Source organism: Anolis sagrei, chromosome 5, assembly GCF_037176765.1.
Source record: "Anolis sagrei isolate rAnoSag1 chromosome 5, rAnoSag1.mat, whole genome shotgun sequence".
Taxonomy (NCBI): Eukaryota; Metazoa; Chordata; class Lepidosauria; order Squamata; family Dactyloidae; genus Anolis; species Anolis sagrei.
In genome coordinates this window covers 82469814-82490108 of record NC_090025.1, presented here as the reverse complement: position 1 = coordinate 82490108, position 20295 = coordinate 82469814, and the positions used below count along the sequence as shown (strand labels likewise).

The 20295-nt window shown below is 42.0% G+C and overlaps 1 protein-coding gene across 1 annotated transcript in view; it reads right to left on the bottom strand.

Annotated features, from left to right (window-relative positions):
- Window positions 1-20295, bottom strand: part of LAMB4 (laminin subunit beta 4) — a 104058-nt gene that overhangs the window by 25191 nt on the left and 58572 nt on the right. Inside the window, exons 22-26 of the mRNA XM_067468481.1 lie at window positions 17111-17332; window positions 9936-10156; window positions 6309-6405; window positions 4719-5094; window positions 671-831 (exon numbers count right to left, since the gene is read on the bottom strand). Of these exons, the coding sequence (XP_067324582.1) occupies window positions 671-831; window positions 4719-5094; window positions 6309-6405; window positions 9936-10156; window positions 17111-17332 (1077 nt within the window). The remainder of the gene's footprint in view (window positions 1-670; window positions 832-4718; window positions 5095-6308; window positions 6406-9935; window positions 10157-17110; window positions 17333-20295) is intronic.

Genomic DNA, 20295 nt, shown 5'->3' with positions numbered 1-20295 from the left:
GCTGTTGCAAGAAAATCGCACAAATGGACTACAAACAAAGGCACAACTCTGTGGCCCAAATGATTCACTGGAACTTCTGTCACAAGTACCACCTACCAGCAGTAAAGAATTGGTGGGATCATAAATTTGCAAAGGTAGTGGAAAATGAACATGCAAAAATATAGTGGGACTTTCGAATCCAGACTGACAAAGTTTTGGAACATAATACACCAGACATCACGATTGTGGAAAAGAAAAAAAATGGATTATTGAGATCGCCATACCAAGTGACAGTCGCATTGAGGAAAAACAACAGGAAAAACTCAGCCATTATCAGGACCCCAAAATAGAACTGTAAAGGCTCTGGTGTAAACCAGTACAGGTGGTCCCAGTGGTCATCGGCACACTAGGTGCCATGCCAAAAGATCTCAGCTGGCATTTGGAAACCATAAACATTGACAAAATCTTGATCTGTCAACTGCAAAAGGCCACCTTACTTGGATCTGCGCGCATCATTCGAAAATACATCACACAGTCCTAGACGCTTGGGAAGTGTTCGACTTGTGATTTTGTGATACGAAATCCAGCATATAGATCTCATTTGCTATGACATACTGTGTTTTTGTGTCAGTAAAATAGTCGTAGTAGTAGTAGTAGTAGTAATGTTATGATACTTAATTCTTGGCCTTACCTTGGAGGTGCAGGTCATTCATTCTGTGATGCAAATCACTTCTCTTTTTCAATGTTTCCGACAGGTTATCAGCATCTCTCCTTATGTCTTCTATCATCCCACTTAGGTCAGGAAAGTGATCCAGAAAATCAGGTGGCAGATACATTTGTGAAACCTTTTGTCTAAAAAGAATATCAGATCAGTAGCCATCTAAGAGGTAATGTTCAGAGTAAAGACATTTTACCTAGAATTAGCATGTGAGCTATGCATTCGATCCAGATACAAATAATCTCAGCCTAAAGGAGAAACTTTTAAAAATCGAGTTGGGGATGTTGTGTAGTGTTTTTATGTATCTTAAGTTGTTTTAATGGTTCTAACTGTTGAATTTTAATTCTTCCAATGTTTGATACCATTTCCATGTTTGTGCGTGTTAGATTTTAATTCACACATTATGATGGTTTTTATTGCTAGCCACTTTGAGGATCCTTTGGCAGAGAAAAGGAGGGGTATTAATCCATAATAATAATAATAACAATAATAATAATCCTATTAGTTTGCATTAGTCATTGCACATTTATCTATTTAAAACCAGAATACTGTCTATATCTATATCTATAGGTAAAGGTAAAGATTTTCCCCCTGACATTAAGTCCAGTCGTGTCCGACTCTGGGGTGTGGTGCTCATCTCCATTTCTAAGCCGAAGAGCCGGCGTTGTCCGTAGACACCTCCAAGGTCATATGGCTGGCATGACTGCAAGGAGCGCCGTTCCTTCCCCGCTGGAGTGGTACCTATTGATCTGCTCACATTTGCATGTTTTCAAACTGCTAGGTTGGCAGAAGCTGGGGCTAACAGCGGGTGCTCACGCCACCCCCAGGATTTGAACCTGCGACCTTTTGGTCAACAAGTTCAGCAGCTCAGTGCTTTAACCCCTACGCCACCAGGGGCTCCATCTATATCTATATCATATCTGTAAGGTAAAGGTAAAGATAGTCCCCTGACATTAAGTCCAGTCATGTCTGACTCTGGGGTGTGGTGCTCATCTCCATTTCTAAGCCGAAGAGCCGGCATTGTCCGTAGACATCTCCAAGGTCATGTGGCTGGCATGACTGCAAGGAGCGCCGTTACCTCCCCGCTGGAGTGGTATCTATTGATCTACTCACATGTTTTCGAACTACTAGATTGGTAGAAGCTGGGGCTAACAGTGGGTGCTCATGCTGCTCCCAGGATTTGAACCTGCGACCTTTCGGTCAACAAGTTCAGCAGCTCAGTGCTTTAACCCACTGCGCCACCAGGGGCTCCATCTATATCTATATCATATCTGTATCTATACACATATCTATACCTATACCTATATCTCTATCTCTATCCATATCTATCTATACATATATATAATTTAAGAACTTTTTAAATAGCCACTATCAGGCAAGCTACTAGTTCTTTATGCCTGTTCTAAGACCTGACCTTGCCAAGAGCTAACAAGAGCTCACCCAAGTTTTTAATCAGTTTTAATTAGTTCTTCTTTTAACCATTACATGTAGCCCACCCATTGTTTGTGTTTACTGTAATTTTATATTGTTGTATATTCATATGTTTTATGTAATTATGATGTTGTTTATTGTTTGCGTTTTCGGTTTGCATTCAATTGTTCTTAACTGTACTTGTTGTTTGGGCTTGGCCTCATGTAAGCCGCTCCGAGTCCCCATTGGGGAGATGGTGGCGGGGTACAAATAAAGATTATTATTATTATTATTATTATTATTATTATTATTAATTTATTTGTAAATATGGACCCCAGCATTTTCCCCCACTAAGGTTGCTGTTTATGCTCAGCCTGATAGGAACCAAGCCTTTTGCAAAGCCTTTCCTTTAGGCACCTCACTTGTTTATGCTATTCCTTCATAAGTTGATTTGTGCAATAAATGAGCAACTGGGGTACAAAATAAGCAAAACACTCTGTAAAAGGCCCCTTTGCTGTTCATGCCGCTGAACAAGTGAGCCCTTTGTGCTACAGACCAGGTGAAAGTAGCTAAAGGGCATAATATTGTATTTATTAGAGCTGGGAAATAACACACTTCACATAACACCGTTAACCTCTAAGGAGTTATTCCCTCTTGGCAATGAGGTTGCAATGACATGACAACAGGTAACACGATTTTTGTCCCCGGGTTATAAATGTTATTGCTAATTGGTTCTATCATAAAGAGATGGAAAAAGTTTATTAAACTGCAAAAACTTTGTTTTTGTGGGACATTCTGCAGCACATTTTGTTATAGTTTTTCAATGAATAGTCTCAAGCAATTCAACATAGTTTGTGGCAACCACAAAAATAAAGTTTCTGGACTTTAACAACTACTTTCAAAGTAAGAGTAAGTACTGAACAATGAAAGAGGAAATAACCTGGGTCGAAGCAGACTTTGCCACTGTCTGGAACCGCCCCTAGACACTGTGATAAATCTCTCAGTTCTTGTGGGTTTTTTCGGGCTATATGGCCATGTTCTAGAGGCATTTCTCCTGACGTTTCGCCTGCATCTATGGCAAGCTTCCTCAGAGGTGAGGTCTGCTGGAGCTATGAAAAAAGGGGTTTATATATCTGTGGAATGACCAGGGTGAGACAAAAGGCTTTTGTAAGTTGGGCTAGGTGTGAATCTTTCAATTGACCACCTTGATTAGCATACAATGGGCTGACTGTGCCTGGAGCAAACTCTTCTTGAAGGGTGATTAGATGTCCCTGCCTGTTTTTCTCCCTGCTGTTTTTGCTGTTGCAATGTGGATTTCCACATGTTTGTGGACACAGCATTTTATTTGAGAACACAAAAATGCTGGACCACTCTCACAACCACCATGTCAGACTACACAGAGAAGCCATTGAAATCCACAAACATGTGGACAATTTCAACAGAAAGGAAGAAACCATGAAAATGAAGAAAATCTGGCTACCAGTATTAAAAAATTCTAAAATTGCAACAGCAAAAACAGCAGGGAGAAAAACAGGCAGGGACATCTAATCACCCTTCAAGAAGAGTTTGCTCCAGGCACAGTCAGCCCATTGTATGCTAATCAAGGTGGTCAGTTGAAAGATTCACACCCAGCCCAACTTACAAAAGCCTTTTGTCTCACCCTGGTCATTCCACAGATATATAAACCCCTTTTTTCCCAGCTCCAGCAGACCTCACCTCTGAGGAAGCTTGCCATAGATGCAGGCGAAACGTCAGGAGAAATGCCTCTAGAACATGGCCATATAGCCCGAAAAAACCCACAAGAACTGAGTGATTCTGGCCATGAAAGCCTTCGACAATACACTGTGATAAATATCTGCAACAAACTGTTTCTCAAGGTTAATAATCAATAACAAGGAGAAATTAATTTAAAAAGTAACTTCCCAAGTGTCAGGATCTTTGTTGGAGGGGTTAACTGTGAAACGTTTGGAGGTGAAACATAGGCCCCTTCTACACTGCCATATAAAATCTAGATTATCTGCTTTGAACTGGATTATATGGCAGTGTAGACTCATATAATCCAGTTCAAAGCAGATAATATGGATGATCTACTTTATAATATGGATGATCACGGGAGCCCCCGGTGGCGCAGTGGGTTAAAGCACTGAGCTGCTGAGCTTGTTGATCGAAAGGTCGCAGGTTCAATTCCGGGGAGCGGCGTGAGCTTCCGCTGTCAGCCCTAGCTTCTGCCAACCTAGTAGTTCGAAAGCATGCAAATGAGAGTAGATCAATAGGTACCATTCCGCCGGGAAGGTAACGGCGCTCCATGCAGTCATGCCGGCCACATGACCTTGGAGGTGTCTACGGACAACGCTGGCTCTTCGGCTTAGAAATGTAGATGAGCACCACACCCCAGAGTCAGACATGACTGGTCTTAATGTCAGGGGACTACCTTTACCTTTACCTACTTTGATAATCTGGATTATATGGAAATGTAGAAGGAGCCATAGACTGCAGGTAGGCTTCCAGTTGCTTAAGTCTATGACCAGACTAGTACGAGAGATAATATTTGTAACTATAATAGTCTTACATGACAACTGAGCTACATCCTGTTACAAGGAACCAATTTTACCGAATGTGTTCGTGATCCTTTTTAATGTCTGAGAGCACCTCTGATGACACGATAGGGCTTCTTAATATCCTTTCTATCTCAGAAATTGTATTTTCGTGGCCCCTGAGGTCCATATCACAGCCCGGCATTGTGTTCTTCTTGTCTCCTAGTGTTGCAGCAAATCTCATTAAGGTTTGGATTTTCTGAGATAGAGAAGTCATTACATTATCCCACTGATTGAAGCAGATGTGACAGCGGGTGCAGGATGGAAAGTCCTGGTCATAACCCCGGGCACACTGGTCGCAGAACTGCCCAGTGATCCCAACACGGCAGTAGCATGCTCCAGTGTCTTTATCACACTCGGGCTTCAGGGTTCCCTCTTTGTGACACTTGCAAGCTGGTGGGGACAAAAGCAATGGGAGATCATCTTTGTATCAAACAACAGAGGTTGATATGCTGGTCAACATGCAAGAAGCAAAGCAATTTTTGGCTCACTAAAGCAATAATTTAACTCTGTATTAAAGTAAAAGCCATATTCTATTTAAAACAATAATTTGGGGGTTTTATTATTTATTATTACTATTACGTAATAATCTATATAAATAAAAAATGTAATGTTTGTTTGTGGTATTCACATAACTCAAAAACCACTTGGGGAATTGACACCAAATTTGGACACAAGACACCTAACAACCCAATGTATGTCCGTCACTCATAAAAACACTGAAAAACACAGCAGAAGGGACTTAAAAAGCCCCCAAAAGCTAAATGACAATAGAGAAAAAAGGAAGAAAGTGGGAGGGAAGGGGAGAAAAGAAAGAAAGAAAGAAAGAGAGAGAGAGAGAGAGGGAGGGGAACAAAGAATGAAAGGGAGAAGGGAGCATGGAAGCAAAGAACGAAGGAAGGAAAGAGGTAGAGAAGGAAGAAAGGAGAGAAAGCAGAAGGAAAAGAAAAGGAGAGGAAGGAAGGAAAGAGAGAAGGAAGGAAGAACAGAAGAAAAGAAAAAAGAAAAGGAAGGAAAGAGAGAGCAAAGGAAAGAGGGAAAGAAGAGAAAGAGGGAGGGAAGAAAAGAGAAGGGAGGATGGAAGCAAAAAGTGAAGGAAGGAAGGAAAGAGGTAGAGAATGAAGAAAGGAGAGAAAGCAGAAGGAAAAGAAAAGGGGAGGAAGGAAGGAAGGAAAGAGAGAAGGAAGGAAGAACAGAAAAGAAAAGAAAAAAGAAAAGGAAGGAAAGAGAGAGCAAAGGAAAGAGGGAAAGAAGAGAAAGAGGGAGGGAAGGAGAGAAGGGAGGATGGAAGCAAAAAGCGAAGGAAGGAAGGAAAGAGGTAGAGAATGAAGAAAGAGAAAGGAGAGAAGGAAGGATGGAAGCAAAAAGCGAAGGAAGGAGGTAGAGAATGAAGAAAAGAGGGAAAATAGAAGGAAAAGGAAAAGGGGGGAAGGAAGGAAAGAGTAGAGAAGGAAGGAAAGGAGAGAAGGAAAGAAGAAAAGGGAAGAAAGGAGGGAAAGAAGGAGAGAAAGAGGGAGAGAAGGTTGGCTACAGCAATGTGTGGCGGGCACAGCTAATAATAATAATAATAATAATAATAAGATTAAAACTTGCAAAAGTCTACTTACAAATACACTGGATCTGAGGATCACCAAAAGAGTTTCCATCACATACATCACAATGTCTGCCAGTATAGCCCAGTTTACATGAACACTGACCTGTAACCTGTAAAGAGTTTACAGTTAAGAAGATGGATGAATTGTCTTTCTATCTGTTCTCCAAATACATTTTGCTTAAACTGCTGACTTATTTATTTGCAGACACTTATTTTCCCTTATTGATCTGTTATCTCAAAATCTGGAATACTTGTGTTAGTTTTTCTGCTGTCACTCACAAGTCAGTACAATTAATTATATCCTCTTTGGCTCAAAACGTAGGAATACTCCACACACAACCTCATCACATTGGTGAAGTTCCCTGTGCTGATTTGCCATCATCCGTGGCAAATCGGTGGGGCATTCCTGATGCCCATCAGTGACAATGCTTCCCTATCACACGCACTAACATCATTGTTCCTAAAGGAACATGGGAAGGCACCTGTGTTGCTGGCACAGTGGCGTAGGTGCTTGTGCCCCAGTTGAGCCACGGAGCCCTGCCAGAAGTGAACCTGTGCCATCTGATGGGCGGAGTTGAGCTCCATGGCTCAACTGGGACAAAAGCATCATAGGATGGTTAAAACTGATCCTGTGATGAAGTCATAGATTCAGCCCCTGGCCTCCACACCAGTGAGTACCAAACTATAGCTTGTTACTTCCACAAAACTGTATGATCAACACAAACACAGTCTTGTCATTTTTCATTTCATTTTGCTCCTTCTTATCTTGATACAGATTTTCTTATACACATCTGCCATCCCCTCTTGCTTTAAGAATGGGTTGGATTGAATTCTTTTAATCTATATAAATATAAATGTAATGTGTGCTGTCACGCGCTGGGCCTGTGAAAGAGTCTGTAGACAGGACGTGTTTTCTGAATGCTCAAAGGGATACCGGGGGTGCCTCGGCTGAGAGGCCTTTCGGATTTCCTCACACAAAGTTCTTTTAAAGACTTAGAAAGTTCAAAAAAGTTTTTATTGATGCTTAAATCTTCAATAAATCAAACAAATATTTCAAGGCTTTGAATCGACTGGTAGCCTGCTTAAATCTTGTCCACAAGGGACAGGCAACTTTCTTCATAAACTGTTTCTTCCTCCCACAAGGGAAATCCTTGACCCCTCCCTGGGCAATCTGATTTAAGCTCTTCTGGTGTGGGCCCCTACATCGGGTCCAAATTGCGTTATGTCTGCCATGAGTGGTCCTTACCAAACAGAGTCCTTTAGTAGATTTCCAAGAGGAAAGAAGGCTTTCAATTCCCAGCGAAGGCTGGTTGTAGAGTTGTGGAACTAAATTCCCCAACAAAGGCTATGTTGTAGTTCTCTGTAGAGCTGTGGGACTGGATCCCCCCAGCAAAGCTGTAAAAGACGAAGCTTTCTACAAGTGGAACTGATTCACGTCCTGTAGGAAAGGCTTCTCTGTGTGAACTGAACTAGAGGTCCCCTTTTCCCCTCCTTAACCCAGAAAAAGGGGCGGAACTAAAGAACATAATGATAATTGATGGGTCATTGGCCCTATTATTGCAAACCAAGGGAAGCTACCTTATTGCAAAATGCATTAATCTTTGGAATACATGCAAACACTCAATAGAAAGGAAAAGAAGTTGGAGCTCCTGGTACAGCCGTACCAGCACATAATGTTTATCGATTTCTGATATATATATTTCTTTGTTTTCTCTTCTTACAAATTCCAGAATTTTTTCCAGTCCGTTCTTTGAGGTTTTGTTGTGTTGTGTGAAATTTTTTGTGTCAGTATGTCAAAGGAAACATCAAAACGAACCGAAGACAAGGCGAGTAAGGATAAGGAAAAAAGAAAAATAATTGTGACATCCTGGTAGAACCTGGAAGCAAGTTAAATACCCCTAAGTTCTTTTCTGTTTTTTTCTTTTTCTCTTCCCCTTCTCTAAATTTACCGTATTCCTCTATTTTCCTACTTTCCTTCTCAAAGATTTATTGCTTTCACTCTTTTTATGTAAATAAGATGAAAATAATAAAAATATTATATAAAAATATAATGTTAGTTTGTGGGATTAACATAATATAGACCCACAGGGATCCTCGTCCATGTGTTAGTTTATAAGGCCACTAGCCATCCCCTGCCATGCGTTGCTGTGGCCCAGTCTGTTTATCTGGAAAATAAAGTAATGAGAAAGTGTAATTTCTAATATATGCAATTTCTTTATGCTTGTGGGTAAACAGTATTTCTTGCTGCTTCTTTGTCAGTGTTGTTGAGGAGAGTGTCTGGTTTGCCTACACTGGAACATGCAACATACAATCAGGAACAGCAAATCACCTCTCAACAAAAGATTGCTCCAGGCACTTCCAGGCTATCAAATGCTAATCAGGTGGTCAGTTGAAACATTCACACCTAGCTCCAGCAGACAAGAGGCCTTTGTCCCACCCTGGTCTTCCCACAGATATATAAACCCATTTTCCTAGTTCCAACAGACCTCACTACCTCTGAGGATGCAGGCGAAACGTCAGGAGAGAATGCCTCTAGAGCATGGCCATATAGCCTGAAAAAAACCTACAACAACCCTATAATTGTCCTTCTTCCGGGGTCCCTTTCAAATCTATGATACTATTGTGTGTCTGTGCATCATATCTATATCTGTGGCTGGATGGCTCTTTGTCAGGAGGGCTTTGATTATGTTTTCTTGCCCTGGTGAAGGGAGATGGACTGGATGACCTTAAGTATTTTCTGTTGGTCATGGGGGTTTTGTGTGGGGAGTTTGCCCCAATTCTGTCGTTGTTGGGGTTCAGAACGCTCTTTGATTGTAGGTGAACTATAAATCCCAGTAACTACAACTCCCAAATGTCAAGATCTATTTCCCCCAAACTCCACCTGTGTTCATATTTGGGCATATGGAATATTCATGCCAAGTTTGGTCCAGATCCATCATTGCTTGAGTCCACGGTAGTCTCTGGGTGTAGGTGAACTACAACTCCCAAACTCAAGGTCAGTGTCCACCAAACCCTTCCAGTATTTTCTGTTGGTCATGAGAGTTCTGTGTGCCAAGTTTGGTTCACTTCCGTTGTTGGTGGAGTTCGGAATGCTCTTTGATTGTAAGTAAACTATAAATCCCAGCAACTACAACTCCCAAATGACAAAATCATAATTTTTTGAGTGATGTCCACTCCTTGTGTTGTGAGACATTTTGTTGCCAAATTTGGTGTGATTTTGTTCATTGGTTCTTTTGTTTTTAAGGTACTCATTATGCACAGAGCATTTATATATATATAGAGGTGATTCTTCACTATTTATAGACATGTTCATTTGTGGGATTAACATAATTCAAAAACCACTGGATGAATTGACACCAAATTTGGACACAATACGCAATCAGGCCAACAAGTGACCATCACTCAAAAAAAAAAAAAACACTGAAAAACACAGCAGAAGAGACTTAAAAAGCAAAAAAAAAAACCCATTACAACGCATGCACAAAACCACATATATATACACAAACACACATATATACACATATATACACACACATAGACCGACACAAAACACATATACACAGACTGGGCCACAGCAACACGGTGACGGCTATGTATATGTATATAACGAATATACTAATAATTAATTGAATAACCTTGCCTGATCACAGAGGCTATTTTGGGAGTGCTTCAGAATGCAGCCACAGGAGTGACATCCAGTTCCCTGGGTCATGTTCCAGTATCCAGGAGCACATTGGTCACACTTGGTGCCTCTCACATGGGGCAAGCAAGAGCATGCTCCAGATAACTGGTCACACATGCAAAGGCCTTCACCGGATACACATTTTACTGGATCTATACCCAAAAGGTTACAGTCACATTCTGAAAAAGATATGAGAAACAGTTATGTAAATAACTGGTAACACAAGGTAGGAACCACATCACCTTCTAAACCAAGAATACTGAGAATTGGAGTCAATTGGAGGATTAAATATTCCTCCCCTGTACCAGCACTTTAAATTAACTTCAATATGGATATAAATTTAGTTGTGTTTTTGCCCTCAATGTGTTCTCTGCCTGTGTCTAATTGCTGTAGTGACTCAGGGTTAGAAAACCTATGGTTACAGGGCGATAATTCTACTTTAACTGACCTGGTGGTCACCATCCATGGAATGATGGGATTTGAAGTTTAGGGAAAGCTTTTTGGAATTCTCCACCAGAATGCTGTAATGACTCACCAAACTATGAACCCCAGAATTCAACAGGATGTTACTGTGTAATGACTTTATCACATGGGGTCATTGCACCCCATGTGTTGTGATGGAATCTTCGAGTAGTGATACAACTGAGAGTATTAGGAGGGGAAGAAAGACTACTCATGAGCAAGACTCCAATGAGGAGCAACAGCGAAAGCGGATCCGGGAAATACGTATGGAATCCAGTTATTTATTTGTCGTGTCAGGGCAACCAGTCAATTATATTACATTTCTAACAGACAAAGCAAGCAAACAGACAAAATACAAAATGTGTGAGTTTGGTAGTTGATTAAATGTCCTTTGACTAGTATCTGGCCACTTGGAGTGCTTCTGGTGTTGCTGCAAGAAGGTCCTCCATTGTGCATGTGGCAGAGCTCAGGTTGCATTGCAGCAGGTGGTCAGTGGTTTGCTCCTCTCCACATTCGCATGTCGAGGATTCCGCTTTGTAGCCCCATTTCTGAAGGTTGGCTCTGCATCTTGTGGTGCCAGAGCACAGTCTGTTCAGTGCCTTCCAAGTCGCCCAGTCCTCTGTGTGCCCAGGGGGGCGTCTCTCATTTGGTATCAGCCATTGGTTGAGGTTCTGGGTTTGAGCCTGCCACTTTTGGACTCTCGCTTGCTGAGGTATTCCAGCGAGTGTCTGTAGATCTTAGAAAACTAGATTTAAGTCGTTGACGTGCTGGCTGATACCCAAACAGGGGATGAGCTGGAGATGTCTCTGCCTTGGTCCTTTCACTATTGGCTGCTACTTCCCGGCGGATGTCAGGTGGTGCAATACCGGCTAAGCAGTGTAATTTCTCCAGTGGTGTAGGGTGCAGACACCCCGTGATAATGCGGCATGTCTCATTAAGAGCCACATCCACTGTTTTAGTGTGGTGAGATGTGTTCCACACTGGGCATGCATACTCAGCAGCAGAGTAGCACAGCACAAGGGCAGATGTCTTCACTGTATCTGGTTGTGATCCCCAGATTGTGCCAGTCAGCTTTCGTATGATATTGTTTCTAGCACCCACTTTTTGCTTGATGTTCAGGCAGTGCTTCTTGTAGGTAAGAGCACGGTCCAGAGTGACTCCCAGGTATTTGGGTGATATTTGGAATCCAGTGATGATGACTCATTTGTGGGCTTTGCAGGGAATAATGGGTCTGAGACTGAGGAGAGTGATATGGCAAGTTCAGAGGATGAAGAAATGGATTGGACTAAAGTACGGCAGGTTCAGGCCGTCTGTGAAGAGCCCACAAGTAGCGATACATTTGTGGGTTTCTCTGGAGGAGAGGATTGGTACACTGGGGATCCGGTTGAATCTTGGGGAGTTATGGGTTTGGATAGAAGATGGAGAGACTGGAGAGATCGGCAAGGGGCTTCAGGTGGAAGGAGAAATGGTGGGGCGTTGTCTGATTCCAGTTCAGAGGAGGAATTGGGGCAAGGGGCTTCAGCTGCTAGGGGAGTTGGCAGGGCATTGGCTAGTTCCAGCTCTGAGGAAGATTTGTAAATAAAAGTGGGGGTTGGGAAATGGGGACTCCTTGCAGTCAGCAAGGTGTTGATGGGTGTCTGTTCCTGGAAGCTGTGTTTAGGAAGACGTGTTTGGGAAGACTTCTGTGAATGTAAGTTTAAACCGGATTATTCACAGCTTTGGTGGGCTGGAACTGTGAGGGTTTTCTCTGGATTGCCCTGTGTTGATCTTTATGCATTAGATGCTGAGCTGCTGTTCTCCGTTTTGTATAAAACCTGGACTGGATTTTCGTGTATGCTGACTTCTCCCTCTACTACCTGGATTGGATTCACTACGCTTGCTTCTTTGGGACGCCGACTTCATTTTGGACTGACCTCATGGTGGATGACCTCGGTGTTTCTGACGACTCCTGTGTGCTGAGACGACCTTCGTTTGTTTTGAGTGCTTTTTCTTGCTGTTTGCATAACTTTACGTTTAAACTGGATTATATTCCGGTTTAATCTGGGTTATTTTCCAGGTCTTGTTTTTTGGCCCAATTGTGGGTAATTTTATGTTTAACACTGAAGAATAAGTGTTTTGAGCCTTTTTGAGTTATTTTTGGCTCCTTTTTGATTGTTAACTAATAAACTGTACTTTAATTAATATTGGTCTGGTGCTTTAATGGGTCTGTCTTGCAACAGATTGCTGACTGCCCCGTACCACAAAGGCCAAAACGATGGAGGAGTTGGCTGCTCAGAATGACCCGCTGAAAAATCAGGTGTTGCAGCTACAGGCTGGAGCTTTGCAGCAACCTAAAGGGCAGATTATACTCCCAGAACGTTTTGATGGCTCTCGAGTAGGGCTGGGCGGTTTTGTTTCGTAATTTCGTAATTCGTTAAAAATTCGTTTTTTTTTTTGATAACGAAGTGATATTGAACCATTCAGGAGCAAATAAAAAACGAAACCAATTTTTCCAATTCGTTTCGTAATTGTTTCGGAAATTGTTTCGTTATTGATTCATTATTATTTCCGCATGTCTGGTGCAAGTTTTAGGGTTGCTGTTTGTTTTCTCAGTGAAAAAAAATATAATTATCACACCAACAGTCAACAACAGAGGGAGAGGGAAGCTTCAGAAGTTTTTTTAGCGTATTGCACGATCGCGGCCGCCATTAACGAATCGATTCGTAGTCTATTCGTAATTGTTTCGTAATTGTTTTATGATTTCCGAAATTTCGTAAATATCGAACTTTTTAAAAGGAAAATTTCGGAATTCTTTTAATTAACGAAACACAAAACCCCCCTAAAAACGAATCGAGTTTAGAAACAAATTTTTCTGTGTTTGGACAGCCCTACTCTCGAGACCTTTTGCCTGTTTTTTTGGCTCAAGTGGAGTTATATTTTGCTCAAATATCTCCACTGGCTTTACCCAAAGACGCTAGCAAAGTTTCCTTTATGCTGAGTTTACTCTCTGGTGCTGCTGCCAAGTGGGCTGTTAGTGTCATTACAAGCAACAGTCCCATTAAGACCAATTTGAATGATTTCAAGGCTGCATTGCAAGATGCTTTTGGTGATCTACTCAGAGTGGAAAAAGCTGGGTGGGCACTGTACGTTTAAAACAGGGAAAAAGCACTCTTGTTGACTATTTAAGCGAATTTAAGTTATTAATGCATCAGTTAGACTGGGGAGACCATGCATTTATGGTAATGTTCACAGCTGGATTAAGTGACCAACTTCAAGATGAACTGGCTAGGCTTGAGCCTGCGAAGACTTGGGATGAATTGGTCACCAAGGTTCTTAGAATTAATGCGCGCTTAGAATTTAGAAAAAAGGGTCATATAAACCGTGATATGGGGTTGCTTCCAGTTACCAGCACTGGGGCGACTAAAGGGGAGGAGGAACCTATGCAATTGGGGGTGAATAGAAAACTGACTAATGCCGAGAAAGAACGAAGAAGGCAATTGAATTTGTGTTTGTACTGTGGTGGCGGGGGGCATTTTGTTCGGAATTGTACTGTGAAACCATCTAAGATGCAGGGAAAAGGTCAGCCCTAGTGTGCAGTGAGTCCAGCGCATTAGGGCCAATGATACAAATGCCCAAAAGTACGGAACATGTGTTTGTACAGATTAAACTATGTACTAAAAAACAAGAATGTATCTATACTTTGGCGTTAGTGGACTCAGGAACCACTGGCTCTTATATAGACGAGCAATTTGCGTTAGAAAACAACATTCCTGCGGTTAAAAGGAAAAATACTGTATGGGTGGAGGGAGCTGATGGAAGATTATTGGGATCTGGTCTTGTAACTTGGGAAACTACAGGAATATCTTGGGAATTACAGGGGGTTTCTGGCAAATTTACATGGGATATTACTAGGTTACCTCGGTACACTGTGATTTTGGGAATGAATTGGTTATCAAAGGTAAATCCACACATTGATTGGGTCAGTAAGACATTAAGCCTTTCCGCTCAACCTTGCCTTGCGATAAGTAATCTTAATAAGGATATGGAAGGGGTACCTGCATGTTACGAAAGTTTCTCTGATGTATTTTGCAAAAAAGTTATTTGAGTTATTTTTTGGCTCCTTTTTGATTGTTAACTAATAAACTGTACTTTAATTAATATTGGTCTGGTGCTTTAATGGGTCTGTCTGAATAAATCTCACCCAGAAAACACCATGATACGGTCACTAAATGACTCGAAGGCACACCTGAAGTATTTTATTGCTACTTTATATTGTTTGTTGTATTTTTATAGTTTGTTATTATGTTGTCGTTTATGTTTTGATTTCACTTATTGTATTGCGTTGTTGGGCTTGGCCTCATGTAAGCTGCCCGAGTCCCCATCGGGGAGATGGCGGCAGGGTACAAAGAAAGATTTATTATTATTATTATTATTATTATTATTATTATTATTTCCATTTGTCATTCGTTATTTTTATACCACAGTTAATATAGATGACAAAAACTTGGCAATTCTGTACTGTTTTTGGCAAATGTTCCTTGCAATCCCTGCTGTTTTGTGGCAAAACAACAGGGATGAGGGGCAATAATGCTTCCATCACATGGGGAAAGCATCGTCAAAGCGGCGCGGATCTGTGCTGGTTCTATTGCAGCCAGCACCAGGCAGGAAGGCTCCCATGTTGCATGGAAAGGCTCCCATGTTCACTCCAGTTGTGGGCAGGGCCTCTACCATAAGTTCAGTGATGTTGTGTGATGGGCAGTGTGCCCATCTATTGCTGGACTAGCAGGGAAGTGTCTTAGGATGCTAAAAAAGCCCAGTGTGTTGAGGTCATTGTGGAGTATAAATTGGCCCTTGCTGTTGATCTACAACCACCCTAATTTCTCAACAATGACTACATCCAACAGCAAGGGAAGAGATCACACATTCTCCCCACAACTGCAAGAAGAACAAGGTGGCGTCCCTTTTCTTGTACACCTTTCTGGATTGTAGTTTCTTGCTGTTTTCTTTACATGTCTCAGAACCCATCACTTTCAGTAGTTCATTACTATAGCCACACTTCATCAAATCTCTCTCTCTGTCTACCTAGTTCTCCATCTCTACATGATTTGATTATGTATTTATGTATTTATTTCGTGCATTTCTACCCCTCCCTTCTCAACCCCCAAGGGGGGACTCAAGGCGGCTTACAAAAGGCACAATTTGATGCCTACACAAACAATAAAATAAAACATATATAAACAGCAATTAAAAAGAATTAAAACAATCAATTATACATCACAATCAATAAAACCAATCTCATGCTCAACGCTCACCAGCTCAGAATCCGTAAATTCATTCCACATTGTCAAATCCTATCAATTCTAGTCATCATTGTCCTTTATCTATCTGCCAGGTTACCCAAAAGCCTGGTCCCATATCCATGTTTTTAGTTTCCTTCTAAAAGAGAGGAGGGATGTCGATGACCTAATTTCCCCAGGGAGTGAATTCCACAGGTGAGGGGCCACCACCGAGGAGGCCCTGCTCCTCCTCCCCATCAATCTCACTTGTGATAGAGGTGGGGCCGAGAGCAGGGCCTCCCCAGAAGATATTAAACTCTGAGGTGGGACATAGAGGGAGATGCGTTCGGACAGATACGCTGGGCCAGAGCCGTATAGAGTTTTGTAGGTCAAAACCAGCACTTTGAATTGTGCTCGGAACTGGATCGGCAGCCAGTGGAGCTGACATAACAGAGGAGTGGTATGCTCCCTGTATGACGCTCCGGTGAGTAATCTGGCTGCCGCCCGCTGGACTAATTGAAGTTTCCGAACAGTCTTCAAAGGCAACCCCATGTAGAGTGGGTTGCAGTAATCTATTCGGGATGTAACAAGAGCGTGGACCACTGTGGCCAGATCTGACTTCCCAAGGTATATACCCAGATATCTTGTCAACATTTCCGGTATAATATGTCCAGCAAGGCTGAACTTCAGATTTCTGCTTGAGTGATCTCTGTATTAATTGACACCCTCATCTAGTCAAACGGGCTAATCTTTGCTTGCCTCTTTTTCTCAGTATTTGGATTACACAATCATCGTACCATAAATGTGTAATGTGAATGTCCCCGATTCTTTACACACATTATTCTAATTCCAAACAAATAAGTTCAGGTTACACAAAAACACTAACAAGTCTGTGGCTACAATAAATTATACTGTACTAATGAGTAGAATCCATGCTAGTACCATTACTATGCAAAGTTTATTCTTCCTATTCAGTTCTATTTCCTTATGTTCAGCTTTAGGCCCATAAGCAATCACTTACTTTTACCAATGGCTGATACCAAATGAGAGACTCCCCCCTAGGCACACAGAAAACTGGGCGACTTGGAAGGTGCTGAACAGACTGCGCTCTGGTACCATGAGATGCAGAGCCAATCTCAAGAAATGGGGCTACAAAGTGGAATCCACGACATGCGAGTGTGGAGAAGAGCAAACCACAGACCACCTACTGCAATGCAACCTGAGCCCTGCCACATGCACAATGGAGGACCTTCTTGCAGCAACACCAGAGGCACTCCAAGTGGCCAGCTTTTGGTCAAAGGACATTTAATAGAATACCAAGTCTGCAAACTCTGTGTTCTGTTTGTTTGTTTGTTTTTAATGCAATACAGCTGTTTTGGTTTGCTCCTGACATGATAAATAAAAATAAATACTTACTTTTACAATTCTTGAGAAGGGCTGATCCAAAATAACCAGGTTTGCAGTACTGGCAGTTTGGTCCATGTGTGTTGTATAAACATTTTAGGCACTCTCCTGTGTCCTTGTTACAAGATAATGGATCGTCTTCATCAATGTTATTATTGCATGAACATGGGAGGCATTGGCCTGCTGCTTTTGGATTCCCATAGAAGCCGCTGAGGCAGTCATCACATTGATTACCTAACAAAGGTCACACACAGTCATAATTTTGTCATTACAGGCATGTATTACAGTTGGCTATCTGTATCCATGGGTTCTGCATTCATGGATTCAACCAGCCACAGCCTGAAAATATGGAGAACCCCCCTGCCCGCAAGAAAAGGAACCCAAGATTGTGTTACAGTAAGTTGCAAAAGGATAAACATCAAGTCTCAGTGTTAAAGAAAACCTTATACTGGGTTGTTGTAGGTTTTTCCGGGCTATATGGCCATGTTCTGGAGGCAATTTTTCTCCTGACGTTTCGCCTGCATCTATGGCAAGCATCCTCAGAGGTAGTGAGGTCTGTTGGAAGTAGGAAAAATCTACATAGGGACCACCAAACGCAGCGCCCAGACATGCATCAAGGAACATGAAAGGCACTGCAAACTACTCCAACCAGAGAAATCAGCCATAGCAGAGCACCTGATGAACCAACCTGGACACAGCATATTATTTGAGAACACAGAAGTGCTGGACCACTCTCACAACCACCATGGCAGACTACACAGAGAAGCCATTGAAATCCACAAGCATGTGGACAATTTCAACAGAAAGGAAGAAACCATGAAAATGAACAAAATCTGGCTACCAGTATTAAAAAACTCAAAAATTACAACAGCAAAACCACAGAGGGGAAACAAACAGGCACATAAAATCACTCACAACAGAAGATTCCCCCCAGGCACTTCCAAGCCATTGAATTCTAATCAAGGTGATCAGCTGAAACATTCACAGCTAGCCCCAGCAGACAAAAGTCCTTTGTCTCACCCTGGTCATTCCACAGATATATAAACCCATTTTTCCTACTTCCAACAGACCTCACTACCTCTGAGGATGCTTGCCATAGATGCAGGCGAAACGTCAGGAGAAAAAATTGCCTCCAGAACATGGCCATATAGCCCGGAAAAACCTACAACAACCCAGTGATTCCGGCCATGAAAGCCTTCGACAATAAACCTTATACTGTTAATCATTATGTGCAGCTGCTACTCTAGGTCAGCTAGTAAATTTGAGCCACACCCTGTGGGGTATAACTGTATGTGTTTTAGAATACAGTTTAGAGCTTTTACTCTGAGGAGTTTATGCTCACAGCATTTTGCTCAACCATTTGCGCTGCTCATTTGAAGGAAGATGAAGAAGCCATGCTCTTTGCATTCTGTAATTCTTACAAGGACTATGTAAGTTTGTTGCACTGTTTATTTTGTATACAACACTGCACGTTTATGTTTTGACTCTATTGACAAGAGTAAAGTTTTCTGTTCTTTTTCCTCTTGCCTTTTTGCAAAGTTATTGTGTCTTTTGCATTGGACCAGACTAAATTCTGCTTAAGTGTAACAGACTTTACTGTGTGCTAAGTACAGTACTATGTTGATGGGCAGACATTCACTATTTTTTTTTTTACAGCTTTTATATTCCGCCCTTCTCACCCTGCAGGGGACTCAGGGCGGATTACAGTGTACACATATGTGGCAAACACTCAATGCCAATTTTTGACATACAAACATATACAGACATACACAGAGGCTATTTAACTTTTTCTGGCCACCAGGGGAGCTGTCGCTTTCATCGTCCATCTGTGACACTGATGAAGCACTTCTGCATTCCCCGCATGCTTCCCCGCTGGAATGCTTTGCTGGAGTCTTCTTTATGGCCTCATAAATCAGTAAATTTAGCCTCCCCACACTTTAAGGTGGTACCTAATTTTCCTACTTGACAGATGCAACTGTCTTTCAGGTTGCAAAGGTTGACAACAGGCTACACACAACTGGTTGGAAACCCACTCCAACCCGGGCTGGCTTCGAACCTAATTTTCCTACTTGACAGATGCAACTGTCTTTCGGGCTGCAAAGGTCGACAACAGGCTACACACAATTGGTTGGAAACCCACTCCAACCCAGGCTGGCTTCGAACTCATGACCTTTTTGGTCAGAGTGATCTTAATGCAGCTGACACTCAGCCAGTTGTGCAACACTCCCGGTGGTAGCTTCCCATCATTTCACAGATCCTCCAGCTCTCTCCAACACTTAATTGTCCATTTAAATAAGGGATGCCATTTTACTATGTCACTATATACAATGGAATTTGAGCCTCTGTGGATTTTGGCATTTTTGGGGCATCCATCCTAGAACTAAACCCTCCTGGATACAGAGGGCTCACTGTATACCCGTGAGCAGTTCAGTGGTGTACAGCTCTGTTTTCCTGCTACTATTTGCAGAGAAGAAACAGATCCTCATTGGATTAAAGCCTTCAGTTCATCCATTCCAGCCTTCTTGGTCAGAACCACTCTCTGTTATATACACTTAAGGCAGGCACATTCATAGTCCGGCCTAGGGGCCAATTGCGGCCACTGTTCAAATTTCCACCAGCCCCCTCTCTCAAGGCCTTCCTCCTTCCCTTGCTTTTTCCCTCCCTCCCTCCGTTGATGTCCTCATTACTTTTCTTGACTTCCTTCCTCTATTGGTTCCTTCCTTCTTGGGGAAGTCACACAATATTGTGTGATGTCCAGTGTGGGATTCCATCCATTAGACAGGGTGAAAATGTCCTAGGACACTAAATTCCCCCTGTCTAATGAGGTCCAATAAGAAACTCAAACACTTTTGTTAATCTACATATGTTGAATGAAACATATGTAGGATTATGTTGTATTTTTCATGGATATACAACATAACAACCATCTATATAAATAAAAATGTAATATTCGTTTGTGGGATTAACATAACTCGAAAACCACTCTACGAATTGACACCAAATTTGGACACAAGACACCTATCAGGCCAACAAGTGACCATCACTCATAAAACCTCCCCCCCAAAAAAGCCAGCGGAAAGGACTCAAAAACCCCAAAAGCTAAATAACGAAAAGCTAAATGAGGATACAGAAAAAAGACAAGGAAGAGGGAGTGAAGGAAGGGGAGAAAGAAAGAAAGGAAGGAAGGAAGGACGGGA